At 42.7% G+C, this 22173-nt stretch overlaps 1 protein-coding gene across 2 annotated transcripts in view; it reads left to right on the top strand.

Moving 5' to 3' along the window:
• Nucleotides 1–7532: 7532 nt before the first annotated feature.
• LOC137593623 (A disintegrin and metalloproteinase with thrombospondin motifs 20) overlaps nucleotides 7533–22173 on the top strand; it is a 75322-nt gene continuing 60681 nt past the window's right edge. The window contains exons 1-4 of one of the 2 annotated variants that reach the window (XM_068312508.1): nucleotides 7533–8079; nucleotides 8229–8590; nucleotides 12124–12292; nucleotides 21255–21508. In XM_068312508.1, coding sequence (XP_068168609.1) covers nucleotides 7989–8079; nucleotides 8229–8590; nucleotides 12124–12292; nucleotides 21255–21508 — 876 coding nt within the window. In that variant the 5' untranslated portion in view covers nucleotides 7533–7988. Of the gene's footprint in view, nucleotides 8080–8228; nucleotides 8591–12123; nucleotides 12293–21254; nucleotides 21509–22173 lie in introns of those variants that run through there. The other variant, XM_068312509.1, reaches the window with a different exon arrangement.

The raw sequence follows: 22173 nt of genomic DNA, 5'->3' as shown, positions 1-22173 counted from the left end.
ATTTACACCTGCTGGAAAACATAAAGATGGAAAAATAAACACTTGCTGAACAGGAATGTGAGAAAAATGTAGCAAGAAATTCTCATACTATTTCTATCACAGAGATACGTGCTCAACCGCCTGCAGATTTTGCAGTTACATTTCAGGTTGAAACCTAATCACTCAGAGACAGTCCCATGAGGCATCATGTTGTGAGCGAAGCCACTAAGGGTGTGTCCAAGCTTCTGGTTAGGTCATCATCCACTCTGTGTAACCTTTCTAATTTCGATGTCTGTCTGATGATCTTTTAAAAGTCAATTTCATCATTAAAGATGATCTCAGTTTGCTTATTATTGGCCTCCCCATTTTATAGTAATTGATACAATCATGTGATGCATTAATTTTGGTCTTTATGACACCAGATCCATCACTTTCTTTGCCACACCCTTTACCGAACTCCAATGTGTGAGCATGCAGCGCTAGCTACACCTATTCATAACTTGTCTCTCTATTAATTTCCACAACTCACCATGAGTTGTGGAAATTAATTGCGTTGCTTAAATCACACTCACAGTGATATGAAGAAATTTCACTCAACCAAACATCTTCTTCGTGTTCTCCTTTCGGCTTTTCCCTTCAGGGGTCGCCACAGCGAATCAGTTGCCTCCATCTAACCCTGTCTTCTGCATCCTCTTCTCTCACACCAACTACCTTCATGTCCTCTTTCACTCAACCAAACATACAGTCCACAAAATGTCAAGTAGCTAACATCAGAACCAGACTGGTAATAATCAAATCACTGATGGGTGTCTCTGGATCAAGGCTATTTAACGAACAAACTTCTTCAAGACAGTGGGTTGATAGAAATCCGTAACGTGTCTTAAGATGTCTGGATCTAAACACTGAGCAACATTTTACACGAACATGTGTTAATGGATACATCTGCTGAGTGATGAAAGCCTAGTAATCACTAATTAATATAAATTACAGTACTTCCACTGACAATCTCTCTCTCCCTCTCTCTGTCTCTCTCATGGTGATAACAGTATTTTGCTTCTTTGTTTGTCCCCAAAGTGACCATAAATCAGGTGTATTTTTATGTAACAATGGATCAAAGACATGATGTAACAAGATACAGGTTACCTACAGTGATTTACCCACTGAGAATTGCCACCCAGATCTTCAGTTACCCTCCGCTGTATAGGTCTACATTATAGCTCCCTTCAGTTCATTGTTTAGGCTATATGATCCATGGCTTTACTGCCTTGATTCAGCTTCACTGCTCTCAACAAACATTTTTTAAGCTCCAGACTTTTGCACTGGAGAAACTTTTAAAATCTTTGAGAGCTCTACCTGCCCAGCACCTAACAGAAGAAAGACATCTAACGACTGATATAGAGCTCCACTTTGAATGTATTAAAAAATAAAAGACAGAAAAATACCCAAAATGGCACGTGTTTATATTCAAGGAAACAGTCACCGGTGACTACTGGCAGTCTTGGAGGAGTCCTGCCGATTGGAGCGTGAGAACAGAAAACATCTGTTTGGCCCTAACACACACAAAAAGACGTCACGATTTTGAGGACATTCAGCAGACTGACTTGACAACTTTTTGCTGAACCTCGGGCATATGTCAGGTATAAGACCTTGATGTCTTGCTCAGAAGTCAGTTTGGAGAATGATACTCAAAACAAAGCTCAAGAAGTCTGAGTATTGATCCTGTCAGGGTTCTCAGGTTGACAGGATCAATTGATTAAACTGAACCTTCAAGGAAGAGCTCATGGAGAAAGAGGCAAGTACGTAGATTCACAGACAACTGTGATCTGACCATTTTAACAAAGGATTTTACAGTCTGTTCTCAACTTCAACATGACCTACTTTATAGGCCACGTGTAGAGTTATTTATGAGAGCTGCATGGTTAAATTATCCTTGCTTCACAGTTATTTCCTTTAATCTCCAGAATAATGTGTTCTAATATACTGAAGGTTGACTGTTAACTTACTTACAACTCCTGTTACGTACGCCACTCAGCAGGCCTTTGTGATGTAATAACTTCAGTGGTATGGTAATAAACAGTCATTGCTCTGTCATTGTCATTGTTTTTCTGTTTTGTTTCCAATCATCATTTTCTATTATCTGATGATTTGTCAATGACAGCGGTGAGAGAATTGTGCTATGAAATTGTTTGACTGACAACCCCTCACTCAATGAGAGGAAAGAGTTTGATGGTCCACTGTGTTTAAAGAGCACTAGGGATTCGGGGGATTAATTTTGGAAATGGGGGGGGGGGGTGTTAAGCTTATGAAGGGGGCAGACTTATTCTGTGGTAAGAGCCAACACAAGTCTCAGGTGGCTGAGCTTCTTGATCACTACAGCATGAGAAACACCTGAATGGTCAGAGGTCTATGAAGTTGAGAGCAGGACTCCATCTATGACCGCAAGCAGATGATTCCAAGTCCCTGCACAATGCAGACGTGACAAGAGGCACTCAACACAAGTATGTGATGCTATAGATGGTACCCTAAGTTTTGTGGTCTGTCAGGTTTTCAAACATGACTATAACAATATCTCGTGATGTGTTGCAGCTTTTGGTTGCCATCTGTCATTACGACACCGTCAAAGCAAAGAAGGCCTCTTAGATGGTGCTAATATGCTTGAAACAGAGCCAGAGTTGCGACACTGCATGGAGCAGCTGGTAAAGTCACGGCCCTGGTGTATGTCAGGAGGTACGATTCAATGTTATGACGGATGCCTTCAGCCGCATTAGGGACCATTGCTATCACAGAATGAGAGATAATTAGAAGGAAAGGGGACTTTGAGCCCTGGATCATAATTCACCTCTAATCCTTTGTTAATTTCTGTGGTTAGATTCTGCTGTATCTTCTCGATTCATGATATCCTGATAGCAAATAACATTATCCTAACATCAATGATTGTATTGTAAATTATTAGAATCACTGACAAAGTACAGACGAGTCAATCTTCCCAGTAATCCTCAAGTCCCTTTTAGAGTGATCGTAGAGGTTTAAATGTGGCCAAGGGCCAAATCAGGAAAGTAACCGTAATATATCATATTAATAATAATAATAATAATAATAATAATAATAATAATAATACATTCTACATATGAGGCAATGACATGTTGACAAGTGAAAACCAACCACCATCTGACCATAACTAGTCAAAATGTTGTCATTTGATCTATGAAGCCATGGCTTCAATGTGGGCACCATTACAGGCGAACTTCCTGCTGGATTTTGTTGGAGACATCAAGGAAATTTAAGTCATGAGAGACTGATTGATATTTGTGATATTTATGACTATTAATCCAAATATAAAATAAAGATTGGACTCACTGCCACATTCCATATCTAAAAAAAATCTCATATTCCATTGTTCCCTCACTCATGAACAGGACCCCAAGATACTTAAACTCATTGTGGAAGGACCATCAGATATAATCCCTCCACCTGGTCCTGGGTCTGCCCCGAGGACTCCTAACAGCTGGAACACCTCTGAGCCTCTCTTGAATACAGTGTGATGCCCCTGTAGTTGAAACACACCTTCAGGTCCCCCTTTTTAAAAAGAGGAACCACCACCCCAGTCTGCCACTCTTTCGGCACTGTCCCAGACTTTCACGCAATGTTAAAGAGGCGTGTCATCCATGACAGCCCCTCAACACCCAGAGCCTTCAGCATTTCCAGGTGAATCTCATCAACATCCAGTGCTTTGTCACCATGAAGTTTCTTAACTACTTCGGTGACTTCTCCCAGAGAGATGGATTCAAATCCCCCATCATCCTCCAGCTCTGCCTGAGGATGGGTCAATTGGAGTGGTTGTATTCAGGAGCTCCTCAAAGTGTTCCTACCACCGATAGACAACCGCCTCAGTTGAGGTCAACGGTGTGCCATTCTTGCCGTATACAGCTTGGATGGTCCCTTGTTTTCCACTCATGAGGTGTCGGACAGTTCTCCAGACAAACTTTGATGCCATCTGAAAGTCCTTCTCCATAGCCTCTCCGACTCCTCCCACGCCCTCTGTTTTGCCTCCATCACAGCCGAGGCTGCAGTCCTTTTGGCCTATCGATACCCTACAACTGCTTCAGGAGTCCCCAGGAACAACATGCCCCTGAAAGCCTCCTTCTTCAGGTGGACGTCTTCCCTAACCACTGGGGACCACCATGGTGTTCGAGGAATTAACGCCCCTTGAGGCACCTAAGACTGTAAGACCACAGCTGTCAGCTGCAGCTTCAGCAATGGAAGCTTTGAACATTGACCATTCAGATTTGATGTCCCCAGCGTACACAGGGATGCATGAGAAGCTCCTTTGCAGGTGTGAGTTCAAAGCCTCGCGGAGAGAGTCCTCCTCCAGATGTTCCCAGTTCACCCGCACTATTCGTTTGGGCTTACCAGGTCTATCCAAAGGTTTCCCCCGCAAACAGACTCATTTCACCACCAGGTGGTGATCAGTTGACAGCTCTGACCCCTCTTTTCACCCGAGTGTCCAAAACGCACGGTTGAAGGTCAGATGATACAATCACAAGATCGATCATTGACCTTCATTGATCATTGATCATTGCTCTGGTACCAGGTACACTTATGAGCGTCCTTGTGTTCAAACATATTGTTATTTATGGACAATCCATGACTAGCACAGAAGTCCAGCAACATAACACCACTCGGGTTTAGATCAGCGAGGCCATTCCTCCCAATCACACCCTTCCAGATGTCTCCATCATTGCCGACTTGTACATTGAAGTCCCCCAGGAGAACAATGGAGTCCCCTACAGGAATCCCATCAAGAACTGCAAATAGGTTCCCAAGAAGGCCGAATACTCCGAACTGACAGAGTTTTCTCTCTCCCACAGCCTTAAGGCTTAGGGAGGCGACCCTCTCATCCACTGGGGTAAACTCCAACACAGCAGCACTCAGCTGTGAGTATCTCCACACCCGCCCTGCGCCTGTGCCTGACGTAACTCCAGAGTAAAACAAGGTCCAAACCCTATCCAGGAGTTTGGATCCAGAACCAAGAGTATGTGTGGAGGTAAGCCCCACCAGATCTACCAGGTAACACCACCTCAAACACAAGCTCTGGCTTCTTCCCGGCGAGTGAGGTGACATTCCACGTCTCCAAAGCCAGCTTCTGCCGCCTGGGTCTGGTCTTTTGTGACCCCGTCATCACTGCCACCCATATGGCAGCGCACCCAACCCCATCGATCTGCGCTGCAGATGGTGGGTCTACAGGGGTGGGTCCACAGGGTTGATCTAAAAATTCCTCCCCGAATATATATATTTTTTTTTCTCTTTTAATTAATTGATTAATTTTTTTCATCAATAGAGAGAGAGAGAGAGAGAGAGAGAGAGAGAGAGAGAGAGAGAGAGAGAGAGAGTGAAAGAGGCCCAAGGTGGAAACTTCCTCATGTACAGAGATCTGACTTTGTACATCTGGCAGAAATTGAGAATGTTTCATCCATTAACTGTGGCATCTGTGGAGAATTAATGAGTATGTGGGTAACTTCACTGAGCTTAAATAAGCAATCCGGAGCAGTCATACGGCTAACTTTAAAACTTGCCATAGGTGATAAAAGTTAGTTAGTTGCAGGGTGAGTGAAATGAAGTTAAGGTGATAGCTAGGGGCCTTGGCACCTGTGCACCATACAGTACAAATAGCCTCCCTACAGTCTGCACAGGCCGAACATCTGGGGCCTATCATTATTTTCACCCCCAAAATGTTAATGTTTTTCAAAGACTGTTTGCCCCAACCCCCATTTTGTAGCGAAAAGAAAAACATATCTTTGAGATCATAATTCTGTTTGAGACATGTTTTCTAGCCCTGAGAAACATTCTAATATTTATAAAAATCAAGTTAGTGGTAAAGTCAAATGCTAAACAAGAGCACGACCTGCTTCTGCACCAACAACACATGAGAATATTAAAGCATATACGGTATATCTTACATATTTTAAACCCAGCTTTATCTCTGATACACTTTTTGCATAATTCTCACTCAGTTCATGATGATAAAAGAACAGTGACAAAGGTTTACTGGAATGAATAGCCTCACAGGAGGTCAGGAAAGTGAATAACACATCAGGGAGGCGTCAGAGGAGGTACAGTTTGAAGATTTTCAAAATAACAATAACTTCATCTCAGCAGCACTGAAATCCAGATGCAGCTTTAATGCTGAGCCTCGAGGTGCATTTGAATGGACTCGTTCCAATGTTTGCTGAAACTTCTGAACTATTATAAAAGACTGGAGCGAGTCCATTCATTCTAGGATTTTGATTTTGTTAGCAAGTTTGAACGTTTCCCAGGTGCGGTTTTTCTTGAAGATTTACCATCGCAGATGTGAAGAGATTCAGGAGCAATGATGACGACACAATGAAGTGTGTGTCGATTTCTCTGGGTGATAAACCCGTGTGATAAAACACAAATGAAGAGTGAAAGAGAGAGAGGGAGATAGAGAGACAGAGAGAGAGAGGGGAGGGGGGGGGAGTGAGAAAAGTAATAGCCATGACTTGGAGACTAGATGTTTTGTGTGGAAAAAAGTGCTTACAAAAGTGTTTCCGGTGAGCCAACCGAGTCTAACTACACACAATGCTATGACATTAGTCTTCAAAGGACATGAAAACAAGACTCCTTTCACACATCCATCAACTTTGAGAAACACTTTAGGTGCCCAAAATGATTAACGAGAAGCCAATCACATCACGGTAAAGGAAGTCCACTTCATCCAATAGATGACAGTGAAAAATGGCTTACATGCCCTCTGCAATTATTTTTGGCTTTGATTAGTTAATATTTCCCAATGAGTTCCTGCTTCTGTGGAATATTTCCACAGTCAAAATGATGACACAGAAGTCTTTAAATTACCTTATCAGTGTGCATTCTAAGAACAAAACTTAAGTCAGGCCTACGATCACTAAGCTGCACAAGGGTTAATGCTGCAACTCATATAACGCCAGCTCAAAGAAAGATGCTTCTATCTGGAGTGAACACTTTCATTATGGTTTTCTAAGCATCAAAGTATCACACGTTAGCTAGAAAAGACCAATTTGTAAACTTTGGAGTTATCCGCATTTTTGTTTTTACATCTCTTCTTTTCATTCCCATCACATCTCAACCAGTCCTCCCAGTGAAGAGAAGGACAAAGAAGGACACACTTGAACTCCAAAATGTTGAGTTTCTGCATTTTTATTTGGTTCTAGAAGTGCAATCTAATGACCAAAGTTTAAAATATAATCCTAAAATATAATATAATATAAGTTCTTTCCAGTGCTCTGTTAACAAACCTTTGGCATTTCTGTTCTGCAGTAATTCTTGTCCTTATGTATTTATTATTATGTTATTTTATTGTTATCACAGGAATTAAAAAAAAAATAAAAATAGCTCTTTTTAATACCGCATAGGGGTCCAATAACCTGATGAGGAGCTTTGGCTGATCTTCACATCATGACTGATGCATTTTTGTGTGTGTGTGTGTGTGTGTGTGTGTGTGTGTGTGTGTGTGTGTGTGTGTGTGTGTGTGTGTGTGTGTGTGATTCCTGCAGAGCCCCAGCCTGCCCCATGTGTGGTGGTCGAGGCGCGCTCCCATTGGCTCAGGAGTCCGGAGGGGCGTGGCTTCGGCCTGATGAGTGGTTTGGGTGCTCGGTTTCTTTTTTTTTTTTTTTTTTTTTTTTTTGTAGGGATGGCTGAAGGAAAGCGTACTTGGCACTGATCCTTCCTTTCGGCATTGACTGCGATCTTAACATTAGGCAGCATTTTTCCGTTCGGGGGGCAGGATGAATGTGTCATAAATAGTCCGCATTTACACTAAAGTAGCGGATGCACGTTTAGCCATGCGATGAGGCCAGTGCACTTTGCAAGACTTGCGCTGCAGAGAGCCTCCGCACATCCCACGACCTGTTGCTGACAAGCCGCGGAAAGGAGAGGGCAGAAGTGGGGGGGGGGGAGAGACAGAGGGTACTGCCTTGGAGACGACAGCCCGGTGTTTCTCCGCGGAGGAAATCATGCAGTTTGCAATCTGGCTGGTCGGACTGATGTGTCATCTGTCAGCGCTCGTCCGGCACACTTTGCAACACCGATTGCATCCGAAACAAGGTAAAGTTTTCTCTTGATTCATGAATGCGGTGTTGGCGGTAGATGAGGATGCCCGGTGTGCGTTTGTTAGATCCAGGCTGCAGCTTCTTTATCTACTATTGCCGCTGCTATGAATCACAACTTTCTGCGAACGTTCTTGTTCTCTGCAGAGAGCTTCATCCAGCAGCTGTCATCGTACGAAATCATCACCCCTCTCCGCGTCAATGACTTCGGAGAATCATTCCCTCACACTTTGCACTACAGAAGGAGACGGAGAAGTTTAAATGACGACCTGTCGGGTTTACGGGTTCACTATCGGATCGATGCGTTCGGGGAACATTTCCATCTCAACCTGACCGCGCACTCGGACTTCATCGCCCCCTCTTACGCAGTGGTACATTTGGGAGCGGAGCGGAGCAACGCCACGGATTCCCACTTCCAGGACGCGAACGCTATGCGCCACTGCTTTTTCCGCGGACACGTCAACGCCAAAAACGAGTACCCTGCCGTTTTCAGCCTGTGCACTGGCCTTGTGAGTATTGCAAATATTGTTTTGTAACTTTAATTTCAACATATTCCACTCATGCATGTTCCACACACAACCCACGCTGCTCATATTGAGTGTTTCAGAACTTATATCACCGTGGAGGAGAGCGTAAAGCCGTCTCATCTCAGCGCCTGTGGGGTGATGCTGCAAGTCTTGGCATCAGGATGGTTTGCCAGTGGTTAGATGGATGGGGATAATGTAACAGCAAGCAGTCCATTTCATGTTCTAATGCAGCTCTCATGAACAAGATAAACATAAAAGGTCCTGATCGGTCTTAAAATACGGATTCTGTTGTTTGATTGACCGACCTGCGTGGCCAAAGAAAAAGGTCAATATTAGTACACTCACAATTGATCGTTTTGCAGTTTTACACATTCCTGAGAAGTAATAGTTTTACGGGTAAATCGTGGCTTCATGATCACCCTTCATCATGCCCCTTGGAGCTGAGAGCTTAAATGAAGTTAATAACGGATAATAATGAGCTTAAAGCCCTAAAATACCTTATGAGGATCCGATTGCCCGTGTTCTTTTGTTTGCTGACTCCCGTGTGAGAGAATTTGATAGATGTTGAAGGGGATGACTTCATGGGTCACTTAAGGTTACTGGTTTGGGGGCAAGGGGTTGACCCCCAGCCGCGCCAGCCAGATTCAGACCTGGACTCTGCCTGGTGGGGGGTGTTTCATTGGCCACAGCAACACAGACAGGAGGACCACAGCCTTGGAGTCTATCTCGCCGTCACAACCCCTATCAGTGACTTAAGCCTTATTTTAGATAGTTGCACTGTGTACAGTACCAGGATAGCATGTCACAGAGTGGGTATCAGCTGCACTTTGTGGCTTTGTGAACTAATACATTCACAATGCATGTAGCAACTGTACTCAGTTTGAAATGTGGCAGCCTGACAAAAAAGATAAAGTTCCATTCAGTGTAGGTTTTGAAAAAAAGAGACCAATCTATCAGGGTAATAAGCCTTTAATTGTCCCCTCTGTCCAATTTTGATGTACGACTGGCTTATCCAAACATGCTTGCACCCTTTTTCTAAGCAATCTTGTTGCTTATCCGCATCATCACTCAGTGAGAATTACAAGACAAAAGAGACGCCACCAGAGGCTATCGGGTCATAAATGTGTCCGTATCCGATCAGTGGCGCTTCATGGCCTGGCACATTTTGTTGGGATGAGGTCATTAAGGAATAATTAAGCCCTAAAACAAAGGGGTCATTCTAGAAAAAGCAGGTTCCGCTTTGGTTCAGAGTTGCTCAAAGCCATCCCCAGGGGGGAATTCAGGGTGGGGGATGCGGGGGGGGGGGGGTGATGGGTGAGGAGCTCTTGGCCTTTTCAAAGTGAACTGTGATGGGCAGAAAAGAGGAGAAAGCTGTGAAGAAGAGACAATTGCCAATGAAGGTTGTGTGGAACTTAGGGATTGCTCACACCGTGGGAAATGTTAGTTTGTGAACAAGCTTGCTTTCTCAGTTAACTCACATAATGGAAGTGTGTGGTGATTCATCCTGTCCTGAGAAATGAGGCTGTCTTCATTTCAGAACCAGGCAATGTGTATCGTTGAGATCGAGCTCCTGACACCCTCATGTCCTCATTAACCTTAGGCTTTGCCTCAAGCTGTGCATCACCTCTGAATGACTCAGCAGGCTCAGTGTTTCAAAGTGTCTGTGTGGGATCTGACGAAACAAATGTCATTCCATCCATTTCATGAGCGTAACCTCACATCCAATGGGAGTCCCCCGGTTGAGGTCCAGATCAGCACTCAGTGCTGAACAGCAACCATTGTGTCCGTCCGAACTTTTGCCAGAGTTGCTGCGGAGCTAATGCTGGGAAATCCTGAAACTCTGCCCTGTCCATTGACCAAAAAGAGCATTTGTCTGTTAAGCTATCTTAACACCAATGAGTTACCAAGAGATTACAAGATACAAGTAAACATCTACCAGTTTTTGCGCAGTGAATTTCAGATGTGGTTAATTAAGGTGAAATATTCAAGATTTGACATGTCACATTTAGATGAGGATCATATTCAGAACAGTCATTAAAGCAACATATGACAACATATCAGCGATTTCACTTTGGAGTTTTCTGCTGAATTTGAATTTGAGTGAATGCATGTTTCAGTACAACTAAAAATGCAATCTATTTAGGATTAATCCCTGCTTTTTGCTTTGCACATGCTGGAATGGGCTCCATAATTTTTTTTCTTAATACAAAACTGGTAAATTAAAGCAACTTTAATTTTTTCTGCAGAGATAATATAATGTATGTGTTGAATTCTCCAGGAAAGCGTTTGTCAGAGCACGTGTTCCTGAATGGAAGTCTGATACTCGGGCATGGGATATATGTGTGTGTATGTATGTACATACAGTATATGCATACGTACGCACACGCACACGCACACACACGCACACACACACACACACACACACACACACACACACACACACACACACACACACACACACACACACACACACACACACACACACACATATACAGTATATATAAATATAAATCTTAATTTTCCTTTCGGCTGTTATATGTGTGTGTATTGTGTGTGTGTGTGTGTGTGTATATATACATACATGCTCACAGCACCTGATGCTGCATTTGCCATTAATAGATTGTAATTCTTAATGAGTTTGAACAGAGACTCAACATGTACTGCCATGGGTCACAATCTCATACTGTACCTGGAATCAGTACAGCGATTCATTTAATCTTTGTTGGCTTGTAGGCAGAAGAAATGGTAATATGAGCAACGGGTAACTTTGGGGCTCGGAGGTGTTCTTCCCAGTGGTATCGTTACTTCTTTCCTGTGTCATGTTTTCACAAGCTCATCACACTGCAACCCTAAATACATGGATCAGTTAAGACCTATGGCATTTTTTGAGGAAGCATAGTGAAATTGTGCACGCCAACAAAATCCGGAACACTTATGCATTGTAAACATCCATCATCTGTGGGGAGGGTTACAAAATAACATCGCCTTTGAGATAACATGCCAGTGTCCGATATCCTGTTTAAGTGTGCGTATGAAATTACCATACAAACAGCATTGTGCTTCGTGGCTGAGAGAGTTAAGAAGCTTTGTGACAGACCAAGCTTCAAAATCAATATTAGCATTCCACTGTCTGCAGCTTTGTCCGTATATTATGATGATGTCACTCCTTCCAGTGTCAGATTGTGAGATGAAATGAACAAGAAAAGGTAAAACTTGTGCATAACGGTGTAAAGTGACTGTCTAAATTTCATGTACGTAAAGTTGATAGAAGGGATCTAAAATGTCACTTGTTCTCAAGGCTTGCTGCTGAAATATTTTACATTAACGGTAATGTGAAAGGCTTCCTTCAGAAAACAAAAACAGTTTCTTGAAAAGCCTGGAAACAACATGCACCAAAGACTGAGCGGGATTTGATCGCAACCTCTTTAATGTATCTGCAAGTGAAACAAACTCACAGTCAGTAATAACACTTGCTAGCACACGCTTCTTAACAACGTCTCTTTTTTATCTTCTAGATTGGAACTTTTACCACTCAGCATGGCGAATATTTCCTGGAGCCTCTTTTAAATGGTGTGGGGGAGGAATATGATGAAGAACACAACAAACCCCACCTTGTGTATCGATATGAAAGGAAAAAGACCAATTTGAAAACTCACAACCACACAGAGACCTGTGCTGCCTCAGGTAACAGATTTCAGACTGCCTAACTATACTGCCTGTAACCACTGTCTGTCTGACGTTTTGCCACAAACACCTTCTTTTGACCTGCATTCACTGTCTGAGCAATAAACACTGCCCTGAAATATAAATTACACCCAGTCACGATCTTTGGCTTGCAGGATACCCAAGAGAGTTCGGTCTTGGCTCGGGAAGCGTGTTAAAGAAAACTCCTCTCCTTAATTAAACAAAATGTGTTTCAACACTGTTTTCACTCATGATCTACTGGAGCATTCAATCTGGGGTCTGGGGCAGGATCTCAGAGGGAAGGAATAATTGCTTTTTAGTTTGGAGTCGTGATGAAAAGAACTGGAGAGGTTTTCTGCTTGGGAGGCTGCTTGGAAGTCCCCCCAATTTCATTAGAATTTTTATGGTTGAGGCCATTGGATGGTGGAGAGGCCCTCAAGAGAAAGAGGGATGACCGTTTGGAGTTCACCGCGAAAGAGAGCTTGAGAGTCGTCCTTACAGGGAGCGTAGTGGGCGGCCTTTGTTGTGCCGTGCAATAAATCTTTTATTTGCAGTCTGCTTGATTTGCTTGTTGTCCGAACCTGTCATTGTCGCCTGGTGGTGGCCATTATGTGTGGCGGCGGTTTAAAGAACTTGGCCTGACCTGATGGGCCAGGCCATTGCCTCCTTAATATGCTGGGTCCCTCACTCTCTCAGTCTGTGTGTGGTAAACAGAAACTATGCAATTTAAGGGTTCTCTCAGCCCCCACCAAGGCACTTTTAAATATAATCTTCCTGAACAACCAGTTTAGTGAAAATATAGTGAATGATTCCTGACTTCTAATATTCCAAAAGATATTAATTGGACCTGTCATTATCTATTAAAGCCTTACTAAGACACTTCCTGACTTTTCACATCATGAATTCAACTGTGAACTGATGCACTCCTTGCAGTAATCTTATTCTGTGCACCATATAACTAATTGGAAGAGTGTTTGTATATGCGTGAGGTACCTGTAGGGCTTTATCAAAGGACGGCAGGTACACAATGAGCAGCACAATTAAAAGAACTAGTGGTGCTGGATTCGGACTGCGAGGTGTCCCAGGCTGCGAATCTTTAGCTTTATCAGATAGGCCCCTTTCCAGATGTGGCGATAAATGTCTTCTTTGAAGGCCCCACTGAGCCAAGATGAGCAGGACTATCCTGTCTTTTTATGGGAAGAAGAGCTGAACTTGCTGCTAGTAGCAGGTTCGGCGTAAACACTCGCTTGGTGCTCGTTGCTCTGTGAATCTCAGTGTATGACTTTCAGACTTTCCTCATTGCTGCCCCTCCCCCAAATAGATCTCTCTGTTTTTTTTTTCAGAACGAACAAAAGATGAAACAAACTGTGCTTTATCACTCACAAACAAAATGTCTATCTACAGAAAGATACATCTATTGAGATAAGGTTTTCCTTCAGATATGACGTCCCAGTCATGCACAGCAGACAACTGAGACCACTATCTATTGAAGCTGTATGTTTCCCATGTTTGTACAGCCCCTGCACACTTCTGCAAACAAGTGTTGACAGAAAAGGAAGGCTCTGTTTCCATATGAATTAAAAAGGGATTTAACTTTGTGCTCAACATGTCTGGAAAATACAAATACTTGACTTTTTCATATACCTGCTGTCACTACCTGTGAATTGTCAGCAGCAGAAGTGCAATAAGGCTTTTATAGTGTTACCTTGATGGGAAACAATGTTTTGTTATTTCAGCAGTCAAGACGTGGCTTTACACTTGTCTTCGGCAGCTTTTCTTCGCTGTGTGTGTTCATGCATGGGTGATAAGGCGCCCCGGCTCCTTTCCATTTGCTGATGAATGAACTTGTGTTTAAAATATGGTTTGGATGCAAAATTTCCAGAGTGACTTCACCAGAAACAACAATAACCAGACAATGCTTGCAGGAAATTTAAGAGTAACCCAAATCTAAACATGAACATGGGATTTGGTTTTACTATCATTACTAGTAACTTTATCAGAGTTCTCTGAATGGCTTTCCTGGTGTTTCTAATTCATGACCCAGAGGTAAATGTTGAGTGTTTCATGTTAAAATCACAGAGCATCATTTTGTACCAGGTTCTGGCTTCGACGGGAGATTCTTACAGGTCACAAATCACAACACTGTTCCTACCTTTAATGACATATTCTACGGGATATCTGTCTCCAAGCCTTACATGTGAATCCCTGCACTGTCCTTCGACAGAGATAGCTACAAGGATGAGGGCGGCTAAAGATAGGGGCAGATTGTTCACTTGTTCTCTTCCCTTAGCGTTCTTAAATCCATGTGAGGACAAGCAAGAGATGGAGGGTTAAGGGAGCTGTGCCATATCTTTTTCTCACAGTTGTTGGCTGCATGTCTAACGCTGTGGGGTGTCATATTTTGTCTGGATTGGTAACAGACAGCTTGATACCAGACTTTAGTGACTATAAACCCAAACGCCACTGTGACAGAGTTGGCTGCCATACATTTCATTTGATTTCTTGATGGCTAACTGGGACAGCCAAGTGATTGGCTTTGAAGAAGCAATAATTGGCACACATGGGATCTGTGCCCCCTGACCCCTAATACAATCATTGTATAGGATTCGTCCCTTGGTGCCCACTGAGTATACATGATAGTTCAAATGCCAGCATCAGGTTTTTGGTCAATGGGTTCATTTACGTGGAAAAATGCCCTCCCCCGCCTGGGTTTTGAACCAGCCGACTTGAATCGCTGCCCGCTCTCCCTTTGCGCTTTCATGTATGTGAATGGAAGCACTTGTTGATTGTGACCTCACTTCCCTCTTTGTTTGGAGTCACTCACTGAACGGGTGGATGTGACCTTAAGTTTTTCTCCTCCTAGAGGCGTGTGGTTACTGAGCTTGCTGGATTGTTTGCTGGGTCCCAGTTAGAAAATATTTTGCAATAAGCTCTTTGTCTTCCTCTTAACACTGGCTCTTGACAGGGGTCAAGAAAGGTGGCCAGCCAGGATGTGATGGACGGGTGGTGATCACTCAGACAACCTCTTTTACCTTAAGGCCCTGACTTTAGATTGCATGGAGCTTTTGAATATCAAATGGCTCCAAAGGGCTCAGACTTACTCTGTTCTGTCATGCCCCTCAGTAAAAACTGAACCTCTCCTGAGGAAGTGCCTATTATTGTTAGACACAAACAGTGGCTCAGCGGTAGAGCAGAGGTCTTGAAGACAGATCGCCCAGCCATCGGTGGATCGATTCCCGCTCCCGCCAGAACATCTCCGGAGTGTGAGCTGACGGTGGGAGGCGTCAGCTCACCTCCCAGCCACTGCCGAGGCGCCCTTGAGCAAGGCGCCGTCCCCCTTACAAGCTGCTCTATTGGGGCGCACTCCAGGAAGCTGCTGCCCGTCACTCAGGCTCCCGATGTACAGCTTGATGTGTGTTTGTATACTAACTGCATGATTACAGGCCCCTTTGTGTGCTGTGGTTGTTTCAGGGGCCTGTACATACATAGTGTGTGAAAAACTAACACAAAAAATGTAACAAATGTACACCTGAGTGACAAATGTAATTTCCCCTAGGGGATCAATAAAGTGTATCTTATCTTATCTTATCTTTATTTTTTGCCTTTTTGTGTGTATGTTATAGTTAAGAATTATATGGTAGAGTGTGCTTGCATTCATGAGGAGTGCATGTCAGCTCATTGGCCTGTCAGTAGATGAAATGTACAGCTAATTATGGGGAATTGCTGAGCAAGTAGTACAGAGGAATGGAGGATGGAGCTCCTTTCTTCATTTGTTGGAGCCGACCTAGCTTGCGCTGCATGTGCTTGTCAGAGCTTTGGCAGGGGCCCCAGGTTCTTCTCGAGCTCCCACTGCCCGCCATTCTTCTTTTACATCTGCTTCACTAGAGTAACTTTCTCATCCAGTGCATTTCTATTGGCCTACATGAAAAAAAAAAGTTATAACCTTTTTAAACAGACATGGTGTTTTATTCGGAACCCCAAGGTGATTACATCAAAAAAATGTATTTTGCAGTGACTGCTTGCAGCTCCTGAGGCATCATGGGTCTAAGTTTTGCTCTTAGCCATAAGTTGTCCTTTCATTCTCTCCAACTTCTTAACATTGGGTGACAGATAATATGGTCCATTAAACTCATTGTCATCTGATTGTAAGATGACGGGATGGGGGTGAACAGGGCTGGGCAGCTTCAGACAGTCTGTAATGTTAATAGCTGCCATGTGTTTGCCGGCCCTAAAATGTCAGTCCTGTTGAACCCAACTTGTTGTCCTAGGAGTTCCTGTGACAGATTCCAGCCAGGGTTATTTTCTGCCACTGTCTACTGTCTGGGTATTATTCAGAGATGGGAAATGATTGCAATGGTTGGAGCAACTTGAGTGACAGTGGCATGGGTGACAGGGGGTGGGGGAGGGGGGAGCACAGGTGAATGACATACTGAATGTCTTACTGAGGCGAACATGGCAGAGGAAGCGCTGGGAGGTGGAAAGGTCTGCCACCTAGTATAGCTTTGGTCATATTCACAAGCTCTTCATTTGTAGGTTGTGATTTCATCTTTGGCTTTATTTTTAAGTTTTCTCCATCCTTTTAACTTATAAATATGTTCCAATGTAATTTCTGACATCTGGTAGATTGTGGGCTTTACTTGTGCACAAACAGGTGACCTACCGTAACACTAACCACATCACCTCATAACCTCATCGAGTAGATATACCTTACATTAAGACATTAATACCTTAATACCTTATCTACGACAGCAGAGTCGTAGCAGACAACTGAGATGACTGTGCTAATTGGATGAATCCTCTCATGATCCTCTCTTCATGTAGTGGCGTATTGGAATCAATATACCATTAGAAAAAGGTACCACTGGGGAGGATGAGCAGCTTTTGCTGAACAAACTCTTACAGACTCTTAATTTTTTTGGGTTCTAATCACCCTTCCTTAGATGAAGCTACAAAAATAGATGTTCTTCTTTATGTTATTGTTAGACGCCCACTGTCAGATGCTATGTTAATCATTGTTGGTTTTATGATGCTGTGGTTTTCAAAGACCTCACCCCCGTGCTTTACACTGTAAACCATAAACTCGTTTCTCAAAGGGGATTCAAAGAATGTAGAACATGAGATAATGACAGTCTGAAATCCCCAAGTACTCACAGCAGGTGTCCTTTTACATGTAATTCTGTGATTTCCTCAATCTAGGAAGGCTTTATTTGACAGTGTTTGATGACCTGGATATTTTAGAATCTTGAGATTATTTGAATGATACTCAAAAAGAATTTACTAATTGGCTTCTGGTGTGTCTGCTAGATTGCTGTATGACCTATACTTCCAATCTACCTTTTAATATTACCCCTTAAAATGGTCACACCACATTCTTTTTGGCTGGCTACTACTCCCATTTTCTAGTTTTAATAACTTCAATTGAGCATCAATGAGTAATTCCACAATATATTTGCCTGAACGTCTTTAAACGCAATACTCAGAAACTGTTTGATTCTCACAAAACAAAACACTCCAGGCTCCTGCCAATCACCAGGAGCCAAGATCCATAAGTGGTGTTTTGTCTCCTCAGAGGAGGTCTGCTACTCCAAACACATTCTTCAGCTGACCACCGTGCTGCCTTTAGCATGCCTTCTGAACTGAAAATAACAACTCAACTCAGAGAGTACTGTAAGTGTTCAAATCCCACCGTCTTTCAATGAGGTCAAAAGCCATGCCAGTTCACTGGTAAAAGCCCAACAATTTGCTGCCTTTGCTTGTTTCTGTCTAGCCACAGAATTGCACTTAATTGTGCCTGCGTCTGCTGAAGTTTGAACAGTTTCCCCCCGCTTGAGTTGTCATGTCAGTTAAACTGCTGTAACCAAAGTACCTGACCAGGTTCTGTCTATTCTTAGTGTAAGGCACACTGTCTGTTTAATTGGCCCCTGGGGAAGAGGGAGCTTTCCCTCTCAGCAGCTCCATTGTAAAAGAATGTTAATTACTTCAACAATGACGTGTGTGTTCCCCCCATTGTTGGGTTCACTTCTGACCGAAATGAAGGGGAGTTAAAAAGCTACTCTTTGACTTGGATTGCAACTTCAACGAGATGGTGCGGGTTGGACTGGAAGTATGGTATGCTCAAATGGTAAGTATATACACGCATCAAAATGCTTCCATACTTAAATAATTATGAGTATAAACATATAGAGCCCTAATTTGTAATGAATATGGAGCACCGAAACAAGAATCAACAGACAAAATCTGCTTATGATAGTCATTGTGTTTAATTATCTTCTGGCACAATTAAAAAAAAAAAAAAAACCTTTTTCAAGTTTACAAGTCAAGTAAGTGTTAGAGCATAAAAGTGAGTGCTGTGGGTCTGTTTCTGCTTTGCGTGTACTGGAGCCAACCAAATTATAACCTTTATAAGTGCTCACACACATGCCATGCAAAGTTGATTTTATTGTTCTTTGTTATGGAACTCTGCTGGAACTTGGTTTTATGGCCTTTATTTCATGAGATTTTAAAAAAAAATGGAGTGAGGCTAATGCCCAAAGAGGATGATGTTATGGGTTATGTGTTGGGCGGGTCAGGGCGGTCACTCCTGTCTTCTCATGGTGTAAGTAGCAGCTCACTACCTAGTGAGCAGAGGATTTGAACCTAAGAAGATTTGGGGAAGGTTGTGTGTGGCTAATCTGGTCTGATTCAAAGGCTATTATAACACAGACCATGTTTTCACCTTTTCCTCCTCTTTTTTTTTTTAATCTTACACTCGCTTGCACTGAGCCTTAACACCAATTTCTGTAGATGTACATACTCTTCTCTTCTGTGGTAATCCCTTTGATGTCTGACTGTCTTGGCCTCAGAGATTTTACCTGGTAAGTACAAAGTACAACACTCTGTTCCTGGCCCAGCTGCTCAGGCTGTGTGCAGCACAGACGGCTTTGGCACCCTTTTGGGTGCTGGCGTGAGCAGTGGGCCGGACGCCACCGTGCCAAGAGTTGGATGCCATTATGCCAGGGAGTCACACTCCACCTTGGGTGTCCAGCGGGGGTATTTTTCTCTCAGTCTAGAAATGAGAAACCAATGGAATCCTTTACTATAAACAGGTTTTCCAATATAAAGCCAGGCATTCAATGAAAAATGTATCTAACCCAGGATTCAGAACTTTATTTGATAAACGCTTTCACTATCACTCACACACCAAAGGAAATGAATGCACCGTAGGACCAACGTGGTTAATGATGAGGGGTCAGTTACGCACAACAGAGTAGAACAGGTTCAGTTCCCAGCGGGAGAGCTGTGTGTTATTTTTATATTTAGATAGGAAATCAGTTCAATAATTGCACAATTGAATAAATCATTCATTCATTTGTGCTGCCAATTTGAATAAAACAGTCTAAGTCTTGAATAAAACAGTCTGAGCAGGGATGCCCATGCTTCCCTCTCCCCAGACACCTTCTCCAGCTCTTCTGGGGGAATCCCATGGTGTTCCCAGGCCATCCGAGACATGCTTTGACTCCAAAATGAGAACATGTAATTACTGACAGAAAATACGAACATAAAAAATATTACAACTAAGTTTTGAGAATGTTCAGATGAGCATAGCTATTGTAAAATGAACACAATAAATTCAGCTATACCCTCATTTTAAGGTTGTTTTTTTGCCAGTGCATTTTAGTTCACAGAGGATGAGCATGTTGGAGGAAACTGTTATCAAGGTGTGTTTAATTCTTTCTTTCTTTGTTAAATAAAGATTGAAAAATTTAATCATGCCATTTCTTATTTTTCTTATTTCTTATGACTGATTATTCTCTGTTGTTATGTTTTGTGGCACATTCTCAGCATACTGTATACTTGTATTGCATATACTGTATACTTTTGCATGCATTGCTGCAAATCTGGACTGCACATTGGCTCGTACACATACGTAGTACTGGGATGGCCTATAAGCCTATGGAAATCCATCTTATCCAGATAAATTCTACGACTCGGCTGAAACGTTTTGGAAGTTCAGACTAAACAAACAATCTCCCATGTGTTCATCATTAACTTAACTGACGATGTTGCAGAGATTTTTCTTGACGTAGATCCGTTCCTAGATTTTCAGTATGGAGATGTTTCTTTTTGAGTAATTTGGTGATTGCGTGGCGCTCCGTTATGACACCCTGCCTCCTGTCTGAGGAAACGCCCTCCATATACTGTACGTATGTGTGTCAAATTTGCTTTGACCTTAACGTTTTGCAGATTTTTCTTTTCTTCCCCTCCAATCAAACAATCTTTACACTTCCATAGTCCACGTCTCAGCGTCTGTCTTCCTTTTTAACTTCACTCCCTCATGGTTAAGGAATCTGTTGCTGACAGCCAGCTCAGCACATTCAGGTCAGCAGAGAGAAAGCCAGTAAGAGTCGGTGTCTTTGTTCAAACTACTGAAACCAGTGCTTTCAATTTGGCATTGTAGATTTTAGATAGGTTGTCTTTCAGTGTTACTCTACAGCACATTAATGTACTTATATAATAGCCACAATCACAGAGGCGAGATGATTTTAGAATTTTTATACCTCAGTGCAGATTGAAAATAGTACGTCTGTGAATCACAAAAACATCATCATGGGATTTTTTTTGTGTGACCTTACCTTCATGCACAGGGAATGTAAACTGACTGACTTGAAAATTCTTACTCTGAAAGCTCTGCGTTGACCTCATGTCTCATGGCATAACTGTTTTTCCCAGTGCTGGAATGATATGAATAATTTACAGTGGGTGTTTTGCCGTGTAAGTAAACTGTTATGTCATTGGAATTCAGCAAAGCTAAAGCCCTTGATTATTAACTATAGATGTACCAGACATATGAATGAAATGCCTTTCTAACATAAGTGATGAACATCCCAGGTGAATTTGAGCATTTGATTCACAGATTCTTCCACATGATCAAGCTTTTAGTTTAGCTCCAGTCACTCATTAGAACATTTCTTTCTCTAAACAGAGGACTCCAAAAGGTCAGTTGCGTTTGAGAGCACAGGGAACATGGGCCAGGAGCTCGACTCTCTCAGAGCCACGATAGATGACAAATATATTCCCGACCATAACTCCACTGCCACGCACCTGAGATCCCACCGCAGGCGCAAGAGATTCCTCTCCTACCCTCGCTACGTTGAGCTGATGGTGACGGCAGATGTCAAAATGGTGCGGCACCATGGGCACAACTTGGAGCACTACATCCTAACAATCATGTCAGTAGTAAGTAAAATAATGTTTCTAAAAATTATATCGAATATGAAACAATGTTAGCTTTTTTTAAAAATTTTTTTTTACATTGTTCAATATTTTCAGCCACACCACAGTGTTTTCTGTTGGCTGTGTTATCAATAGAGATGAACATGATGTCTCATTGTTGTAGTTACATGTTTGGTAATCCACCTAGTTTGGTATCAAGCAGATAGTTTCAGCGTTTGCTTAGCTGGTTAACTGGTGAGCTCAACCAAAATGTTGCTGTGTTTCTACGTCCTTTTTTTGGTTGCTGGTGTTGCCCATTGATTCAGTTGCAGGCTTGATAAGTGTTAAACCTTTATGTTGCCAACTTGGTAACTTTTGAAAATGAGAAGGGTCCATTGTTCCACCCTGTTTGACGGTTTTGGGTATACCACCTGGGGGCTCCTAATATACTCCTTTTTGACGAAAGTAGTATCATCTCCTGTTCAATAATGTTGGAAAACAATGGTAAACTAAGAAATCTGTCCATTTTCCTGCGGTAGTTTAGCTATAAATATATTTCTCTTTGCAATGTGGTAAACAAAGCCTGTAGATTACAAAGCACAACCCCCTCTCCTGGTTCCTGTCTGGTCTCAGATACTACCGTTTGACACTTCGGTCGTAAACCCTGTCTTGACCCTTGCGTGCTGCTG

The sequence above is a fragment of the Antennarius striatus genome, chromosome 4 (assembly GCF_040054535.1).
Source record: "Antennarius striatus isolate MH-2024 chromosome 4, ASM4005453v1, whole genome shotgun sequence".
NCBI classification, from domain to species: Eukaryota; Metazoa; Chordata; class Actinopteri; order Lophiiformes; family Antennariidae; genus Antennarius; species Antennarius striatus.
Note: the sequence above shows the minus strand (reverse complement) of the source record. Positions and strands in the feature narration are given on the sequence as shown.